Genomic DNA, 15,800 nt, shown 5'->3' with positions numbered 1-15,800 from the left:
CCATTGGGAGCTGCGCGGCCAAGACTTTTAAAATACGAGAATGACTCTTCATTCAGCCACCAGGTGTCTCTTAGCTTCCATTGTGCCTTGTCAATTTTTCTTTATTTGTCAACAAAGCAGCGTTTCGGCGGAAATCTCGTGCCCAGTCGAAAGTCGGCCGAATATACCCTCAACCGAGGATTGACAGTAGGACTGACCTGCAGACCCGGACAGCCGCAGCGTCAGGTGAGCTCGGTTTTGGCAGCGCTGGCTGTTGGCTGGCTGGCGATTTCGTCATCGCGCGGTCGCCGTGCCTTGCGTGTAGGCCGCAGCCTCTTTGGTCGGTCTCACACTCACTTCTATTTATAGGCATAAGAGTCAAGACTGGTCCGAGTGGCAGTGTGTGTATTTTCGAGTGATTTTTCCGTCGCCGCCTGACATGGAGGACATTTTCCAATGGACCCGCGAGGGAAACGCGATGCAAGTGCGCGTCTGGCTCGACGACACCGAACACGACCTCAACCAGGGGTGAATACACATTTCCCGTGAACTATGTTCTTGATTTGCGCTTGTATTCTGGATTCTGGGTCAAATGGGCGTTATGCCTTGTGGTCCGTCGGCCACGATTTTTGTTTCAAATTGAATTTATGCACTGCTGAAAATAATTCCTAGCCTTTAATGTTTGGTAAAAATTAATATTTTGCACTTCCATCGCCGAATCAACAGGAAATTCGGCTGATATTTAATTAATTTCCTTTTGCTTGGGGGCGTGGCATTCTTAATTTAAAAGGACAGCTCATTGTCTTTTATTTAGGAGTTGTCAAAACAATAAACCGAACGGAGCCCTTGAGGCCCAAAAAAGACAATTTGATATAAATATGTATCATAAAGATTTGAAAATTAGCGTAATTTGCGTAACTTATCAGGCTCATTAAGTTTTAATACCTCACATTTTCCTTGTGGTTACAGTTTTTCGCATGGCGAGTTAACTGAAGGACTTTAAAAGCGTTTTTATAGAAAAGAAAATATGAAAATATTCTTTATCGAGTTACTTCCGCTTCTTGGTTTTAAAATAACGTCTCTTTTAACCATAAATATATACAAATAAAACAGACTTCGCTTATAATTGATATGGCACTGATTCATTTTAATTTATTTGAGAAAATGTAGTGACAATTGCAAACTAATTTTCTCTTGAAATTTTAGTTATGGTTCAGATGAAATTGCTTAACCAAGAAAGAGCATTTGACTAGGAGTATAAAACAGATTTAAATCTATAATAAAAATAAAATTGAAGGGAACAATTAAATAAATGAACATATGACAAGTTTTCTTAATTCTTAACTTAGTGGGGTGATTTCCCAGAGACAGACACAAACTTATGGACCACACAGTGGAAATAGAGGAAATTTAAAAATAAAATTAATGGTGCAAAACCAAGCAGAGTTCCCCTCAGAATCTGGCCATTTGGTACGTTTGGGTTAAAAGTGGCGAAAATTTTGTAGTAAAGTAGAAAGTAAAGAATTATTTAACATGTAAATTTTTTCTTGAAATTTGGTTTTTCGTTACCTTGGCTGTGGTCAACCAAAATGGGAAAGGACCCTTCCTTGGCACATGGCTCCATTTGCTAATGAATTTGTAAAGAAAGTGACCCTATCAGAAATCAAAAAATTATTTTTATACCATTTCCTCAACTTTGATAAGAACACTTTGACAAGGAACTTATTGTTAGTCTCAAGCAGTGAAGCATGCGCGAAGGGACCATTGTTGTTAGTGTTTAGTAAAATTTTCTTTCTATGCCTGAGTATGTTTTGCCTGTGTTTTTGATCAAACGTAATATAATTTGTTAAATTCGTTTCAGAGACGACCACGGCTTCAGTCCTCTGCACTGGGCTTGCAAGGAGGGCCACACAAAAATCGCCGAGCTGCTGATTCAACGAGGTGCCAGGGTGAATGTCACCAACCGAGGCGACGACACTCCTCTCCACTTGGCAGCTGCCCACGGGCACAGAGAAATTCTGCACCAGGTGAGACAAAATTTTGCTTTGTCCCAAGCAATGGATCTTATTTAAAAATTCTTCAACGCAGTTGCTCCGCCACAAGGCCGACGTCAACTTCATCAATGAGCACGGCAACACTCCTCTGCACTACGCATGCTTCTGGGGATACCAAACCATTGCTGAAGACTTGGTCGCCCAAGGTGCTCTCGTGTCCATAGCAAACAAGGATGGGGACACTCCACTGGACAAGGCCAAAGGGCCTCTGTCTAAGGGCCTTCACGGTAATTCATATTTAATTAAACAACGTGTTTTATGCTTTTTTATATTCAATCCTACATTCAATTCCATAACCAAACCGTTGGCTTGCATTATTGAGTTCATGCTCTGCGTTCACTTGCAGTGTGAGAATCTGAGTGATGTTTGGGGTTTGAGTGCGGGCTGATTTAAGCCTGCATTTGACCCTCTTGCATTGCAAAGACGAGTCCACACGAATTTGGGAAGGTTGCGAAAGTTCTAAAAAAGATGAACGGATTCTAAAAAGTCTTTGTATGATTGGCTAAAAATGTATTTTGCTAGTTGTGGCAGAACCGATATTTTTTTCTACATGCTAAATTGTAACCAGACTGTCTAGGGTGGACAGATCAGGTGTCTGTCCTAAATAAAAAAGCCGATGCAATTTTGTTTGCCTTCTATTTGATTGGTTAAAATCTGTCATTCTTAAAATCCTTTAATATTATTGTGATTTCCAGAGCTGGCAGTGGCCAATGGGCAAGATCTGAAGAAAATCCAGTTCAAGGACCAGAGCTGGCTTGGCATGAAAACGCGTAGTCGTGATGCCACTCTCTCAAGACACAAAGGAATCGACATTGGAGAGCTGTCCCTGCACACAAGAATTGCTGAGGGTCCTTCTGGTGAGACCTGGAAGGGCCGCTGGCAGAAGAATGACATTGTGGCTAAAATCTTGTCGATCAGGGAATGTACTCCCCGCATCTCCAGGGACTTCAACGAAGAGTTCCCCAAACTGAGGTACTGAATTGTTCCTTTGATTTATTAGTTAAATAATTCATATCTTAGATATAAATAGCAACAATACTCGATTTGTATTTAAAATAGGAACCTGCAGTCATGTTAAATAAGTTTTCTTGACAATTTCTTTGAACTGCATTTCCTAGATCAAGATTTTTAGTTTTTCAAAACTTGTCAGTTTTTGTCACTGTCTTTACTAGGGAATTTCCTTCTTAAAAATTGATTCTTTACCCTTTTTATTAGATTGCGTGTTTTAAATTTTGCATGTTCTTGTTGGATTTTAACCAGCGTTTTTGCCAGTCAAAACCCTGAAAAACTTTGAAATGTAGGCCTTTATGATGAGTGATTTGCACAATCTAGACACTTCCCATTAATTAAAGGATTGGTTGAATCAATATTAATGAAATCCCTCTTGCTTATTGTTAAAGAATGGCTTTGAAAATGTCCACAGCCATTTACAAACGCATGTAATTAAATCATTATTGACCTAGTCGGGTGGTAGTTCATGGAAAAAAAAAACAGTTGATATTACGTGTTGAAACATTTGTCATTTATTTTCTTAAATGTTTCAGAATTTTCTCGCACCCAAACGTGCTGCCTGTGCTCGGCTGCTGCAACTCGCCTCCCAGGCTGGTGGTGATCAGCCAGTGGCTGCCCAACGGCTCTCTATTCCGTCTGCTGCATGAGGAAACAGGCGGACTGGTGGTTGACAACGCGCAAGCTCTCAGGTTCGCTCTCGGCATTGCCCGGGGGATGACTTTCCTGCACTCAATCGAGAGGATCACCCCTCAGTTCCACCTCAACTCGTACCACGTCATGGTAACCAGCCTCATACCCTTCTAATCAATTTAATTTAAGTAAAATTTAAGATTGATGACGACCTCACTGCCAAAATAAACATGGGGGACGCCAAGTTCTCCTTCCAAGAGAGGAACAGAATCTATCAGCCTGCATGGATGTCGCCTGAAGCCCTGTCCAAAGGCCCAAAAGAGAGGAATTGGGAGGCGTCCGACATGTGGTCTTTCGCCATCCTGCTGTGGGAACTGGCCACCAGAGAAGTGCCCTTCGCTGACCTTTCACCAATGGAGTGTGGCATGAAGGTATTTTTTACAAGCTTCAGTTCTAACAATCTAATATTTTGTTATTTAAAAATGCGAAAACAGTTAAAATCAATTTAAATTATTTATAATGATTTTGCTTGACCAGGTGAAACTAAAGAATTGCCAGATGGCTATAAATCATAAAGCAACGCATTTAAAAAAATTAAAAGCTGTATTTGATAAATGGGAAAAAGTAAATAGTGATGGAAAGAAAAAGCACACGCTCTTAATTTAAGTTTTTCGTCTTGTCTTTTGCTTTTAATCAAAAAATTATCAGGACTTCAACAGAAAAGATTTGGATATAAATTGAGCAAAAAAATTTGTTTTCCTAGATCGCCCTTGAAGGACTGCGAGTGTCTGTGCCCCCTGGTATTTCAGCCCACCTGAGTAAGCTTGTCAGAATCTGCATGAACGAGGATCCCGGTAAGCGACCCACCTTTGAAATGGTCATGCCCATTCTTGAGAAAATGCAGCGTTAGACGACAGAATACACCGAATGCCTTAACAATGTTTCTTTTTTTACTTAATATCGGCTTTACAAAATCAATGCCTTGCTGTGGGATAAGATCAAAAATTATTAAAAGCATTGAATGCGAGAGTAGATTAAAATGATGATAATAAGAGTTGTAGCCTAAACATGGTAATTTACTTCCTGTCAGTATTACTTGTTGATATTTTAGTCGAGCGAATGGAAATCTTAACAGAAATTTCATCTAATAGTACTAGTCTGGACTTAAAAACTGTCACGGAAATATTTAATTTATTAATCATCTGCATTTCTAAAGCAGGCGTTGTCGCCAATTCGCTAACTCTCTCTGTTGATTTTTATAAATACAGATATTTTATTGTATAATACCATTTTTTGAACTGATAATGTGCACAAATAATCCAGTAATCTCACAAATCTACCTTTTTGTTCATATTTTACAGAGTTACAAATGTTTTCCAATATACTGTGCCATAAAAGCCGAGTATTTTTGTATTTTAATCAATTTTGACCAGCGGGAATGTTTTCATTTGGTGCAGTTTATCAACGCAAGTCATTCTGAAGATTTTTGGCAGTGCCTTTTACGCGGTTTATTCATGAAATTCAGTGCCTGTATGCGAAGCGCAAATTATGTAAGAAAATATAACAGGGATTCCGTCTGATTTGTTAATGAAGATTGTAAAATTTACAAATGCATATATTATATGTCTACATAATAAAGTTAAGCTAATAAATAGACAATTGACTGCTTTTATTTCGTCAAGGGAAGTCATAATTTAAACCTCAATATTTTTGTTTTAATTTTTATTAAACATTTCATTAAAATTGATTTTACAACGATAGATCTTGTGATGTGTTGACAGGGAGGCGTTTAATCCATAATAATTATTTTTTGTATTGGTGGGGAAAGGTGTCATTCTTCCTGTGTCTCTGCACTTTTACACGAAGCCACAAATATATAAATATGTACAATAATAATATTCAGTTTAGGATAACCATACACTGTAGCAAATTTTGACTTTACACATTGCGCTAGGCAGGAAAAAACTGCCCGCGATGCACACGGGAATAAATTATTAATGCAAAACTCAACAATACATGCATGTATTTTTTATTCGTATTCATCGTTGGTGCAAGGGAGGAAACAAAAACTAATTTCCACCGTCCTCGCTTTTCGGCAAATTTCTCTTTTCCGTTTTTACAAAATTTGGCATGTTTTTAATTATTAGTCATCGCGGCGTTGATGGGCAACCGCTGCTTTCTTACACATTATCTGTGAATTGGCACCGATTTCAATGTGTATTGTGTGGAGGCGAACATGGCACGCATTCGTGAAAAACAATAATTAATCGTTACACGGTATGTGATGTAGGACTTTGGTATGGAGATGTCCTGCTGCTACGAAAACGAGGGCTAGCGCTTAAACACTATTACGAACACTAGGAGACGAGGCAAGGAGGAGAATAATTATTTTCATGCTTCGTAATCGGGGGCTGAATCGATTGATTAATTGCTCTCGCTAATCGGCTACGAGAAATCAGTATTTTACACTTTAATTTTAGAAATACCACGCATTTTTCGCTTTCTCGGTTGAAATTAAGCAGCAGGACGCTTCGTGCGAGATAATAATTGCTTAAATTTGACACTGCATGGGCTGAACTCGTGCAAATACGATAATTTATAGCGTGTGAGTGTGTAATGAAAGAGGACTTCGGTTGGTTGCAAGGCCCGAGTGGAAAAGCAGCGATTTTACTATAATTTCCAAGTGAAAAAGCGCAGAAGATCCGAAACGATTACTTTTCCAACTGAAGCCTTGAATTGTTTTTATAGGAACATATCAAGAGACGCGCTATAAGTTATGATTCTCGATGCATAATAGTATACACTTTACGCTAATTAGGCGACGCACATCACAATTAATCAAAATGACCACGATGGAAAAAGGTAAAAAAGGTGCAGACACTCAATATTTCTTTTTTTTTGTATCGATAGTAGGCTGCGGGCGACTATTGCGTGTGTCTGAAATAAACCATACAATTTCTGCGCGTGTATGTTGATTACAAGAACTCGTTCACTGCTCGAATCTGCTGTCAAGTATCTCAGTTTTACACAATCCCTCTCGCGTTCTCTTCACTAATAGGCATACAACGGTTGTTTTGAGCAAATTCTTTTCATTTATCATTATCTTTTGATGATTTTAATTCTGCGGGTTATTAATGAACGTACTGAAGGCTCCTTAATCCATTCTGATGTGTGTTTTATTTAGTTGAATTTCAGCTGCAGAGCCGAGGGTTTGCGGTTGCGCCCCCTGACTCAGCAGGGGAATGAATAATTTCGCGTCTCACAAGCAATGCTATACAAATATATGAACAAATATCTCCCTTTTACACGACTTTCTTCTCTTGGTTTAAGTGGGTTTCGTTAATGAGCGACTGTTTTTTTTATATTTATATTAAAGTTACATGCGACTCCCTCAAACGTGTGGCACCTACCTTCGATTTCGGGGGATAAAAATGCTAAAGCGACGAGTACAAAATTGCTGTTTCTCGTTTAAAGCAAGCGCGACGATGCTCGTCTCGTGCGATTAGTTGTGAGTGTCGAGGAGGATTTCTTTATTGATATTGGCAGTGTTGTTTGAAATCTGATGGTAAAACAAATCCGGAAGTGTGAACATTACGCTAGTAGGAAATAATCGCGTTGGCCTCGTACCGACCAGAAGGAAATGCGGTGGCAATTGACCAACATAAAAGTAATAATTTTAGGGTTGGGAATTTTAGACGTTTGATAAAGCGTACGACTATTTCATGGGACCAATTCAAACTGTGCATGGTTAAACCAACTTTTTCTCCGGATTACAAAAACCAACAAAATCAAACAATGAGAAATATGCGATTTGAAGCCCAATATTCGTGAAGGAAGAGGCTCAAACTGTAGAATCGCAATATTAAATTGACTTGTTGCACCACATCAAAAGGTTTTTAATTTATTTAAAAGCACACCTCAAAAAATTGTTCAGATATTTTAAATGCATCTATAAACTAAGACCATTTTGCAGTTTCCAATGTGTTTATTAAGCTTTCACAAAAGCAACTTAGACATTTTTATGCAGTTTTGGGCTCAAAATACGGTCGAAGAAGATTCAAAAGTAATAAAATTAGTAAAATTGCGTGATTTGTGCTCACTTTCTGTCTTAATTGAAATTAGACGCACGAACAAAATAGCTGATAGCTTGAATTTCCCAACCCTAGTAATAATTGACTATTAAAACACTTGAAAGGGGTGGTGAGCGAACCAACTAAAGAATGTCCGTCTCGTAGACCTTATTGGCGGTGGGCTGGGCCGCCGCCGGCGAGGGGGCGGGTGCGGTGTCCGACGGGGGCGGCGGGACGATGACGACGGGTGCCATCGAGGCAGGTGCCAGGTGGGTGAGCGAGCCCGAGGTGGGAGCGGCGCTGAGGTTGAGGCCGCGCAGCAGGTTGCTCTCGCTGCCCGTTTTCTTCAGCTCGGGCCCGGTGGGCAGGCGGACGTTGCGCTGCAGCTGCTGGAGGCGTGCGTACTGCTCCTGCAGCTGCTTCTGCCGCCGCAGTAGCTCCTGGTGGCGCTGCTCGAGCGCCTCCGAGTTCTTCAGGCCCTCCTGCGAGTTGATCGACTCGCTGCTGGAGCTGTTGCTGGCCGCCGGCTGGCTGCCGTCCTCGGCGGGTGGGTCGGCCGCCTTCTTGCGCCGCAGGGTGCCGCCTCCGCCAGGGGCGGGAGGCAGGTTCTGGCCGCGCGGCTGCAGCCGCGGTGGGCTGGTCGGCGACACCAGAGGCGACTTGGAGCTGGTACGCGGAGGCGGCGGGGGCGGCACCTTGCTGCGTTCGGGCAGGCTGGGCGGGCGGTCGTCGGCCCGACTGCTGCGGACCGGTGACGACGAGTCAGAGCCGCTCGGGTACGAGTGTAGACGGCGCAGCGTGCCGCCGCCACCGCCCCCGCCGGGGGTGGCAGGCTCGGTGGACGGCGGCCGGGCGAACGTCTGCAGTTCGTCTAGCAGAGTGTCGAGTGCGTTCTCCTGACGTTTAGTCGCTTCTCCGGCGCCTCCTGCTGCCGCCAGGACACCGCGCGCTGGAAGGGCGGCGGATGCTGCTGCTGCAGCTGCTGCGGAGCCGCATGGTGTGCTACACCCGTCACCGGAAGACTGAAACAGTGCCGAGACACAGCACATTTTACACTTCCTTCGCACGGCCCAGAGCAATTTTGGCTTCGGAGCGAGCGTGCCGAGCCCAATGTTGCGTGCACCAGAGTGACAAAAGCTAGCTCGGCGACTGCTAGAGGAGCGTGTCATTGGCCTAGTGGGAACAAACAGAGAACAACGCTTGGTTGAGTGCACACAGTTAACAAGAGTGTTTTCTTTCACGAACAGCTCTCATAGAGTGAACTCAGGGAACTAAAAATCCAAAATGGGAAAAGAAGATTCGGTTGAATGTTTTTATGTCAGAGGAGGTGTGTTCTATCGGATAAAAATCTGGTACACGACATTGGTTTCAGCAAGCTTGCTTCCTTCGCTGTAGATCCCACCTTGCCAATTAGATATTTATAATGTATAGTTTAATAGAAATTCAATCAATATATTATAAGAAAATACGAACAATTCTTGCAGCAAAACAAATCAAGTGCTAAATTTTCAATCCAAAAATCAAAATGTACAAGAGTTAAACGAAAAGTTAGTCATGCAAAAATTACGCCATTTGCTCCAAGGACTTTGAAAATGAGTTATTTTTTACAAAAGTTATATATAATAATGAAAAGGCTAGCAAGAAATATTTTCAATGGATTTACAATTTGGAATACACCAACAAGATACGGTATATATTTATACGCTGCTTCTAACTGCTCTCCTTAACTTTAAAGTTTTACTTTTTTTGAATTCTGACCTGATTTTTGACTGGAATCACAATTTCTGCTAACACAATTACTTGGACCTGCGTGATTTCGTCTTTTCGTCCACAGGAGGTGTCCTAGCAACTGGCCCTCGTTGGAACTAAATACAACACAAAAAGCACTCAAACTCAAAAACACTGTCTAGCAATAAAACAATCGTAGCAGAAAATTAAATTTAATGGTTTCATTCTGCGGTGCATATGGATGCGATTGTATGTGAGGTAAATGATTAGTCTACTTAAAATCAATAATAATCATCATGCCAAAATGTATTGACAGCATGCCTTTCTTTTGAGGGGAAAACGAAATATTTGAATCAAATCAATGAAACAAACTTCTAATTAAATGCAATGAACTAAACGAAATCCTGCTGGAAAATGACTGCAAATTATTGTAAATCGTGTCCAAGTTTGCATTTTGTCCGACAGTGAAGTGTTTTGTAAAAAGGGAGGTTTCATGTTTGGTGTGTTGGTTGGTTGGTTGGTGGTGAGTGAGATGATGCACACACAAAACCGTGAGATGAAAGTTTCATATTTACAAAAGAGGTCGAGATGAAGAGTAAAATAAGGGGAAATATCATTTCTCGAGAAAACAAAGCACAAAGATATCATCAGTTTCTGTTTTAGTTATGTACACGACTTGGTTATTAGTTTGGCTGGTTTACGCGCACGTGACCACTACATATACAGCAAAACTGCACTGTAAAGTCCGCGCGTGCTAAAAAGTGCAATTATCCTATTTGATATATAATATGTACAAATCTCTAATGGCTACAAGCAAACGTTTTTCTGGCGAGGAACAAAATCGTGGCCAGTGAGTGAATGAAAAACCAAAACTGTGCTCAATCAGAGTGACTCAACAATACGTAGAACTGTGTGCTTTTATTGCTGTATAATGCAGTCACCGAGTGAACTCAGAATTTGCAAGCTGCTGCTGCAATTTTAGCCGTGCGGAAATTCTGAATTCACCTCTTGATGTTGGTCAAAGAAAGGAAACCATTTATGCAAATGATGATGCGACCACTGCATCCAGACCACACACCTCCATTCATGAGCAGAAAATTCCAAACCAAACTTTATATAACGTATTGCACTGATTTAAACAGTTTGGGTTAGAACTTTGAATGAGACATCTGTGAAACAGCCAGAAATAATGATGAATGAATGCCACTGAGATCGTGGCAGCATGCAGCCACATGACACCGATCTGCAAACACCATCCTGGATTGTAGTGTGAAATATTATAACAGAGGCGTGGAAAGTAAGTAATTACATTATTAGTATAGATTTAATATGTGTAGTTGAATGGGCAAACGCACACTCTTATAGTAAAATATTGAAACTCAAGTAACGCAATAATAGTTACCATTGATAAAATGTTTTGTACAAAAATCATATGAGAGAGAAGAGAGAGTTAAAACCACAGTAAAACGGGTAAATGCCCAAAATGGTGCTATTCAAACCGATCGTTGTATAAAATTTTGCATGCTGGGTTCAATGATGTATATTTTGGAAGATGTTAAATGTAGATTTGTTCAAGAAGTTGTGTTCTGTACAAAACTGATCGAAAAAATGGGGAACAGCCAAAAGTATTGAAAAAATACACAATCAGATCTTGGCGAAACACAAATGAAATGAAAAACCAAACGTTGTGGTCCCGTGTTTGGATTTTCCACGAATCCAAACGGAACGAAACAACCACGAGAAAGAAATATTCTGCTTCTTTGCTTGTGACAACTTTTGCAACTTGCCACAACAAGCAGAACAACGAGCATAATCATCAACAGAGATATAATTTAAGAAAGTATTATATATGTATATTGATATGTAAATAATTAAAATGCAGATATTTTTGGGTTATTACTCGTGAGAAGTGACTGCTTCCTTGAAGTTTGAACTCCATTTCCAGTTGAGCCTGGACTAAAACAGAACGACCACATGGTAGGGTTTTAATTGCATTTGCCTCTGCGGTAGCCTCCGTTTCAATTTTGACCCTAAGCGTACGTTTCTGTCAGGTTTTGCAAATAATTGCAGACAAATCAGGAAGTTAGTCGCATGCTGTAAAACATCCTGTCTGGGTGAAAAATCAATAACATGAGTAATGGAGCAGAGAAAAGAAAAAATGTAAAGATTATGGACAAGAAGAGAAAAAGAGTGCAAGACAAAGATTTCGAGGATTATACAGATGTCCGACAACCAGGAATACATTTTTCATCGCAGGCTTCCTGTTTGCCAGGGGAGGGTTGGATTTGAGAAGGGTGGTTTGTTAATATTGATTTTTTAGCTTGAGAGGTCGAGGAACAAACCACTCCTCTCCCAAGATAATGGGAAAAGATGACACAAGAAAGCTGATGATATCATTTTTAGAGATTTTACACTGAGAGGGGTATGAATGAGAGGTATGACTGGTTGAGAGAGATTTGGAAAACAAAATATAAATGTTTAAAAATGCGGAGTGTGCCTCTTCTAATATTTCCGAAAAGAAAAGTGTGTGCAGAGGTGTGCGAGTTAGTGTCAAGGATGGGTTTTCGTCTAGTGTGTGGTTGAAACAGAGGCCGCAAAACATAAAATCGAGTTACGACTAGGACTGAGAGATCCATATTATAGAGGATAAGACAGAGACATAGTTGAAAACAAGAAACACAACTTATCGATCAGAGCAATGATTTGAAAAATGTTCGTAATCGGCGTATCATAAGATAGAAGATGAAAATGTAGGTAAGAAGCGTATCGATCAGAGAGCGCATCATCACTAATCGAAAATTGGCAAAATGAATAGTATATGTAATAAATGTTGATAATAATGAAATTTTGCCATCCAATAGTAGCAATGCATTACCTTACTTTGTGGAGAAATAGCTCCACTCTGCGGCGGCTGGTCTTGCAGCAGATTGTCAGGCGAGAGCCGGGTCAGTTGAGGGTCCTGTGCGTTGCCCCCAACCGGCAGACGCTGTTCTTGAACTGAGGCCAACCTGCAGCAAGATTTATTTCAGTCTTCAAACCATCAAACAAAAAATTATGATCTTTAATTCTAGCATAGCTGTGAACACAAAAAAAGTTTCACTGTTCAAAACCTCAAAACACGTTTTTGCTTTTGTTAATCACAGTGCATTTTTCTTTACGCAAAAAATGTTTTTAGTACAGTTTGAGTAATGGAAAAAACACAGGGAAAAGCATTACCTTTTGAGTGTGACCAAAGTACCAGTCAACTTTTTACACCTCCTCAACGCACTTTCCAGTCTCTCAGGCTCTTCTTTTAAAAACCTGCATTGAAATCAAATGGCGTGAATAGATTGCTAGTATACTCAAACTCTCACTTTTCTTCTCTAACAACTCTTTCCATTTCGTTTGAAAGGAGTGACTTCATCCCGTCCTGCAGGTTGGGAAAGCGCACTTTCAAATCAGCTACCGTTTTGCTAGAAAATTAGACAAAATAAGATTTACCTCAAATTTAACATGTTTTTCATTAGCTCTAACCTTGACTTGCTCAAAACCAGGGCCATGTTCTCTACATCCGACATGTTGACCCTTGTCTTCTTGTTTATCACGTTTCCCCGCAGCTCTTCAACTGTGCTTTCCAGCTCGCTAAAATAAAAAAAGTTAATAACCTCTTGGCACAACTTAGCAGTCGATCCACGCACGTCAAATCCTTTTCAAGCCGGATCATTTCTTGCTTGTACAACTCTTCCTCTCTGCTAACCTTCAGCTTTTCCGTGTCTCCGGAAGCCAACCAACTGTCTCCTCCTCCAGTGAGAAGAAGGGCTCTAAAAAAAATTAGACGTGAGAGATGTTTCCGCAGATTACGCCCGTTTAAGTCAACTACCTAATTTTGATGAAAGTATCTCTGATAGTTTCACGAACACTGTGGGCCTGTGCTTGGGACATTCGTCGCAGGTTTCTCACCTCCTGCCTCAGGTCTTTGGCTTTCTTTTGCAACACTCGTAAATGATTGTACATCTCTGGGGTGAGCTGCAAATCAGCTGCAAAGGAATTTCAAGTCAGATATTTTCGTGGGTTTTCTTTGAGGGAAATGTTTCTGTCCGGATTTGGGAAAATTAAATAATAAAATACCTCTATAGAGATGTCTACCCGCATCGTATTGTTGGCCAGTATGGGGCGCCAAAGCCATTGGCTTTGGCGGTGGGGCTGGTTTGTGCCTATCTCTGTCTGCAACATTGAACAAATTTCCAATGAATTTTGGAATTTGGTCGAAAGTTGAAAATGTTCCTAAATTTGGCAGACAGATTAAGGGACTCTCCAGTGAATAAGGATGACAAATAACTCGTAAATCATACAAAGGAAACTGTTGAACAGGTTTCCAAAATCTGGCACGTGTTCTTTGTCGAGAAGAACTCAACCGATGCCAAATTTTGTGTCAACATAATTAAATAGGAAGGTATCGAAATAAATTAGTCTCCCAAAGCAAAGAGTAATTAATATGTCTGGAAGCGAAAGCAATAAATTGAAGGAGAGATAATTAAAGGAGGAGATCGTAAAATTCTCAAAATGAGAAACGGCCAGAGTGGCAAAGTGAAAAGCCGCCCTAATTGATTAATTACCTTGTGATGACATCCTTGGCAAAGTTGACGACTTAATGGCTGGTTTCGTTGGTTTAGTATCCGCTAGACATGCGATAAAGAGTGTTAGTTTTGACAGCAGAATCAAATCCTCTCAAAATATTGTTATGAGAATTAAAAAATTCCACACTTGACTTTTGCGCTAATTGGCGAGAATATTAGAGCAGTTCGTAGTGCGTCAGTAAGTATATTATTTTTCGTTATGGAGTGAAGCAAGTCTCTGGGAGTTTACCAAAAAGCGCCATGCACCCAAGCAAAATGAGACCAATTGGTGAATATGTGGTTCCAAATTATGGGCGGAATGTATTCGACTCTGGGGTTTGAATAAGAAGGATAGGAGAAGGCGAACGTTTTTGTCAAGTTTTACAGCTTTTTGCATATTTTTACCTGAGTGCTGAGGTGTATGCTGCTTGGGGGAGCTGAGCATGTCCGGGGGATCGTCACTAAATGATACGGACTTTTCAAACGAAACGGATTTGTCTGTAGCGCGCGATGGAAAGAGAGAGAGAAAGCCTGTATTAGTCTCACAAAAGCAACCATACACAAATTGCAAAAGTTTTCCGTCAACAGACAATTAAATGATAACAAAAATAACTAAAACTGAATTGGAGATGAAAACGACACTGGGGATGGGGAAACTCAAGGGCGAAAATTCACCATATTATGGATTTTCAAATCAAATTCAGATTATTAATTAGTCGAATCAAATAGAACATTTGGGCTGTAATATGATTTTAATTAAATTTGAAAACCCAACAACACAGCAAATCCTGTCTTAAAAATATTTAGCTCGTCGTTTTTTATCCGGGAGACATTTTAAGCACCTGAGAGCTCGTTTGATTTAAGCAACTCATTTGTTTAAAAATACTGTTGCAGTTTTACAGGAAGAAAGACACTCACGCATTTAATGGTGTTTAAAGTGCTCACAGAATTCATCCAGAACTTAAATATACCAGTCAAATTAAAAATTTACGGAAAACTATCGAAATAATAAAATTGCCAAATAAATTTGAAATGTGCATGCGTTGCGCAAATCGAGACTACCTTTTCCTAATTTGGGAGTTTTTGTGGTTGGTGTGGTGGTTTCGGCACGCAAATAACTTTCATCTGGAATGGGAGAAAAGCAGCGTTGGTTTACACAAAGTACAAGACACACGCACGTACAGTAGTACAGAAATGGAATAAATATGGAGAAACATTGATCATAAATCGCAACGACAGTTCAAATTCAAGATACAGCAGAGACGCAGATGAAAAGAGAAAGAGAGACACACCAACGGAAACTGAGAGGCACAATCGATAATGTACTGAAAAAGCAGCCGAGTGACAATATAATGTACGAAGCAGAGAACACTCATTTAGTACGGGAAACGCGTGTTTGTTTCAATCGTCAAACATTCTGAACACACATTTCGAGAAGTACGAAATTGGCTGTTTGAGGGCAAAAACCGACTTTTTGGCATGTTGTTTCCACTCTCGAAAAGTAGAGCAACAACTTTTGCTTGTTAGTTTTTGAGAGAGAGGCACAGAGAAAAAAAATAATGGTAACACAGCACACGGCAGATAAAACGAGTGGATATAGAGGTGCAAAATCAAACCAACCTGGTAATGAAGCCGAACTTGAGCTCGAGTGCTTATCATAGTCATCTGATGATGTGGTAGTAAAGAGGGAGACAAACAAAATCAAAATGAACAACATTGTTATCACAGGAAAC

At 40.4% G+C, this 15,800-nt stretch overlaps 2 protein-coding genes across 34 annotated transcripts in view; one reads left to right on the top strand and one right to left on the bottom strand.

The window, feature by feature from the left end:
• The first annotated feature begins 65 nt into the window (after positions 1–65).
• Positions 66–5,333, top strand: Ilk (integrin linked kinase). The gene is made up of 8 exons (XM_065493066.1): positions 66–225; positions 349–507; positions 1,841–2,006; positions 2,068–2,260; positions 2,729–3,005; positions 3,578–3,824; positions 3,875–4,105; positions 4,438–5,333. The coding sequence occupies exons 2-8, from the start codon at positions 419–421 to the stop codon at positions 4,582–4,584; spliced, it is 1,350 nt and encodes a 449-aa protein (XP_065349138.1). The 5' UTR covers positions 66–225; positions 349–418; the 3' UTR covers positions 4,585–5,333.
• A 48-nt stretch (positions 5,334–5,381) lies between these two features.
• LOC135945391 (coiled-coil domain-containing protein AGAP005037) overlaps positions 5,382–15,800 on the bottom strand; it is a 99,059-nt gene continuing 88,640 nt past the window's right edge. For 11 of the 33 annotated variants that reach the window (XM_065493046.1, XM_065493044.1, XM_065493047.1 and 8 more), the window contains 13 exons: positions 15,688–15,732; positions 15,130–15,192; positions 14,473–14,565; positions 14,068–14,130; positions 13,580–13,675; positions 13,332–13,488; positions 13,150–13,272; positions 12,986–13,093; positions 12,826–12,924; positions 12,689–12,772; positions 12,353–12,480; positions 11,373–11,428; positions 5,382–8,766 (listed from right to left, as the gene is read on the bottom strand). In XM_065493046.1, coding sequence (XP_065349118.1) covers positions 7,888–8,766; positions 11,373–11,428; positions 12,353–12,480; positions 12,689–12,772; positions 12,826–12,924; positions 12,986–13,093; positions 13,150–13,272; positions 13,332–13,488; positions 13,580–13,675; positions 14,068–14,130; positions 14,473–14,565; positions 15,130–15,192; positions 15,688–15,732 — 1,994 coding nt within the window. In that variant the 3' untranslated portion in view covers positions 5,382–7,887. The other 22 variants (XM_065493048.1, XM_065493052.1, XM_065493062.1 and 19 more) reach the window with 19 other exon arrangements.

The sequence above is a fragment of the Cloeon dipterum genome, chromosome X (assembly GCF_949628265.1).
Source record: "Cloeon dipterum chromosome X, ieCloDipt1.1, whole genome shotgun sequence".
Lineage (NCBI taxonomy): Eukaryota > Metazoa > Arthropoda > Insecta > Ephemeroptera > Baetidae > Cloeon > Cloeon dipterum.
Note: the sequence above shows the minus strand (reverse complement) of the source record. Positions and strands in the feature narration are given on the sequence as shown.

Coding starts and splice junctions, on each gene's coding strand:
- Ilk (XM_065493066.1), top strand. CDS start 419: ATGGAGGACATTTTCCAATGGACCCGCGAGGGAAACGCGATGCAAGTG. Junction 2,261..2,728: donor TCTGTCTAAGGGCCTTCACG/GTAATTCATATT, acceptor TGTGATTTCCAG/AGCTGGCAGTGGCCAATGGG. Junction 3,825..3,874: donor TCAACTCGTACCACGTCATG/GTAACCAGCCTC, acceptor GTAAAATTTAAG/ATTGATGACGACCTCACTGC.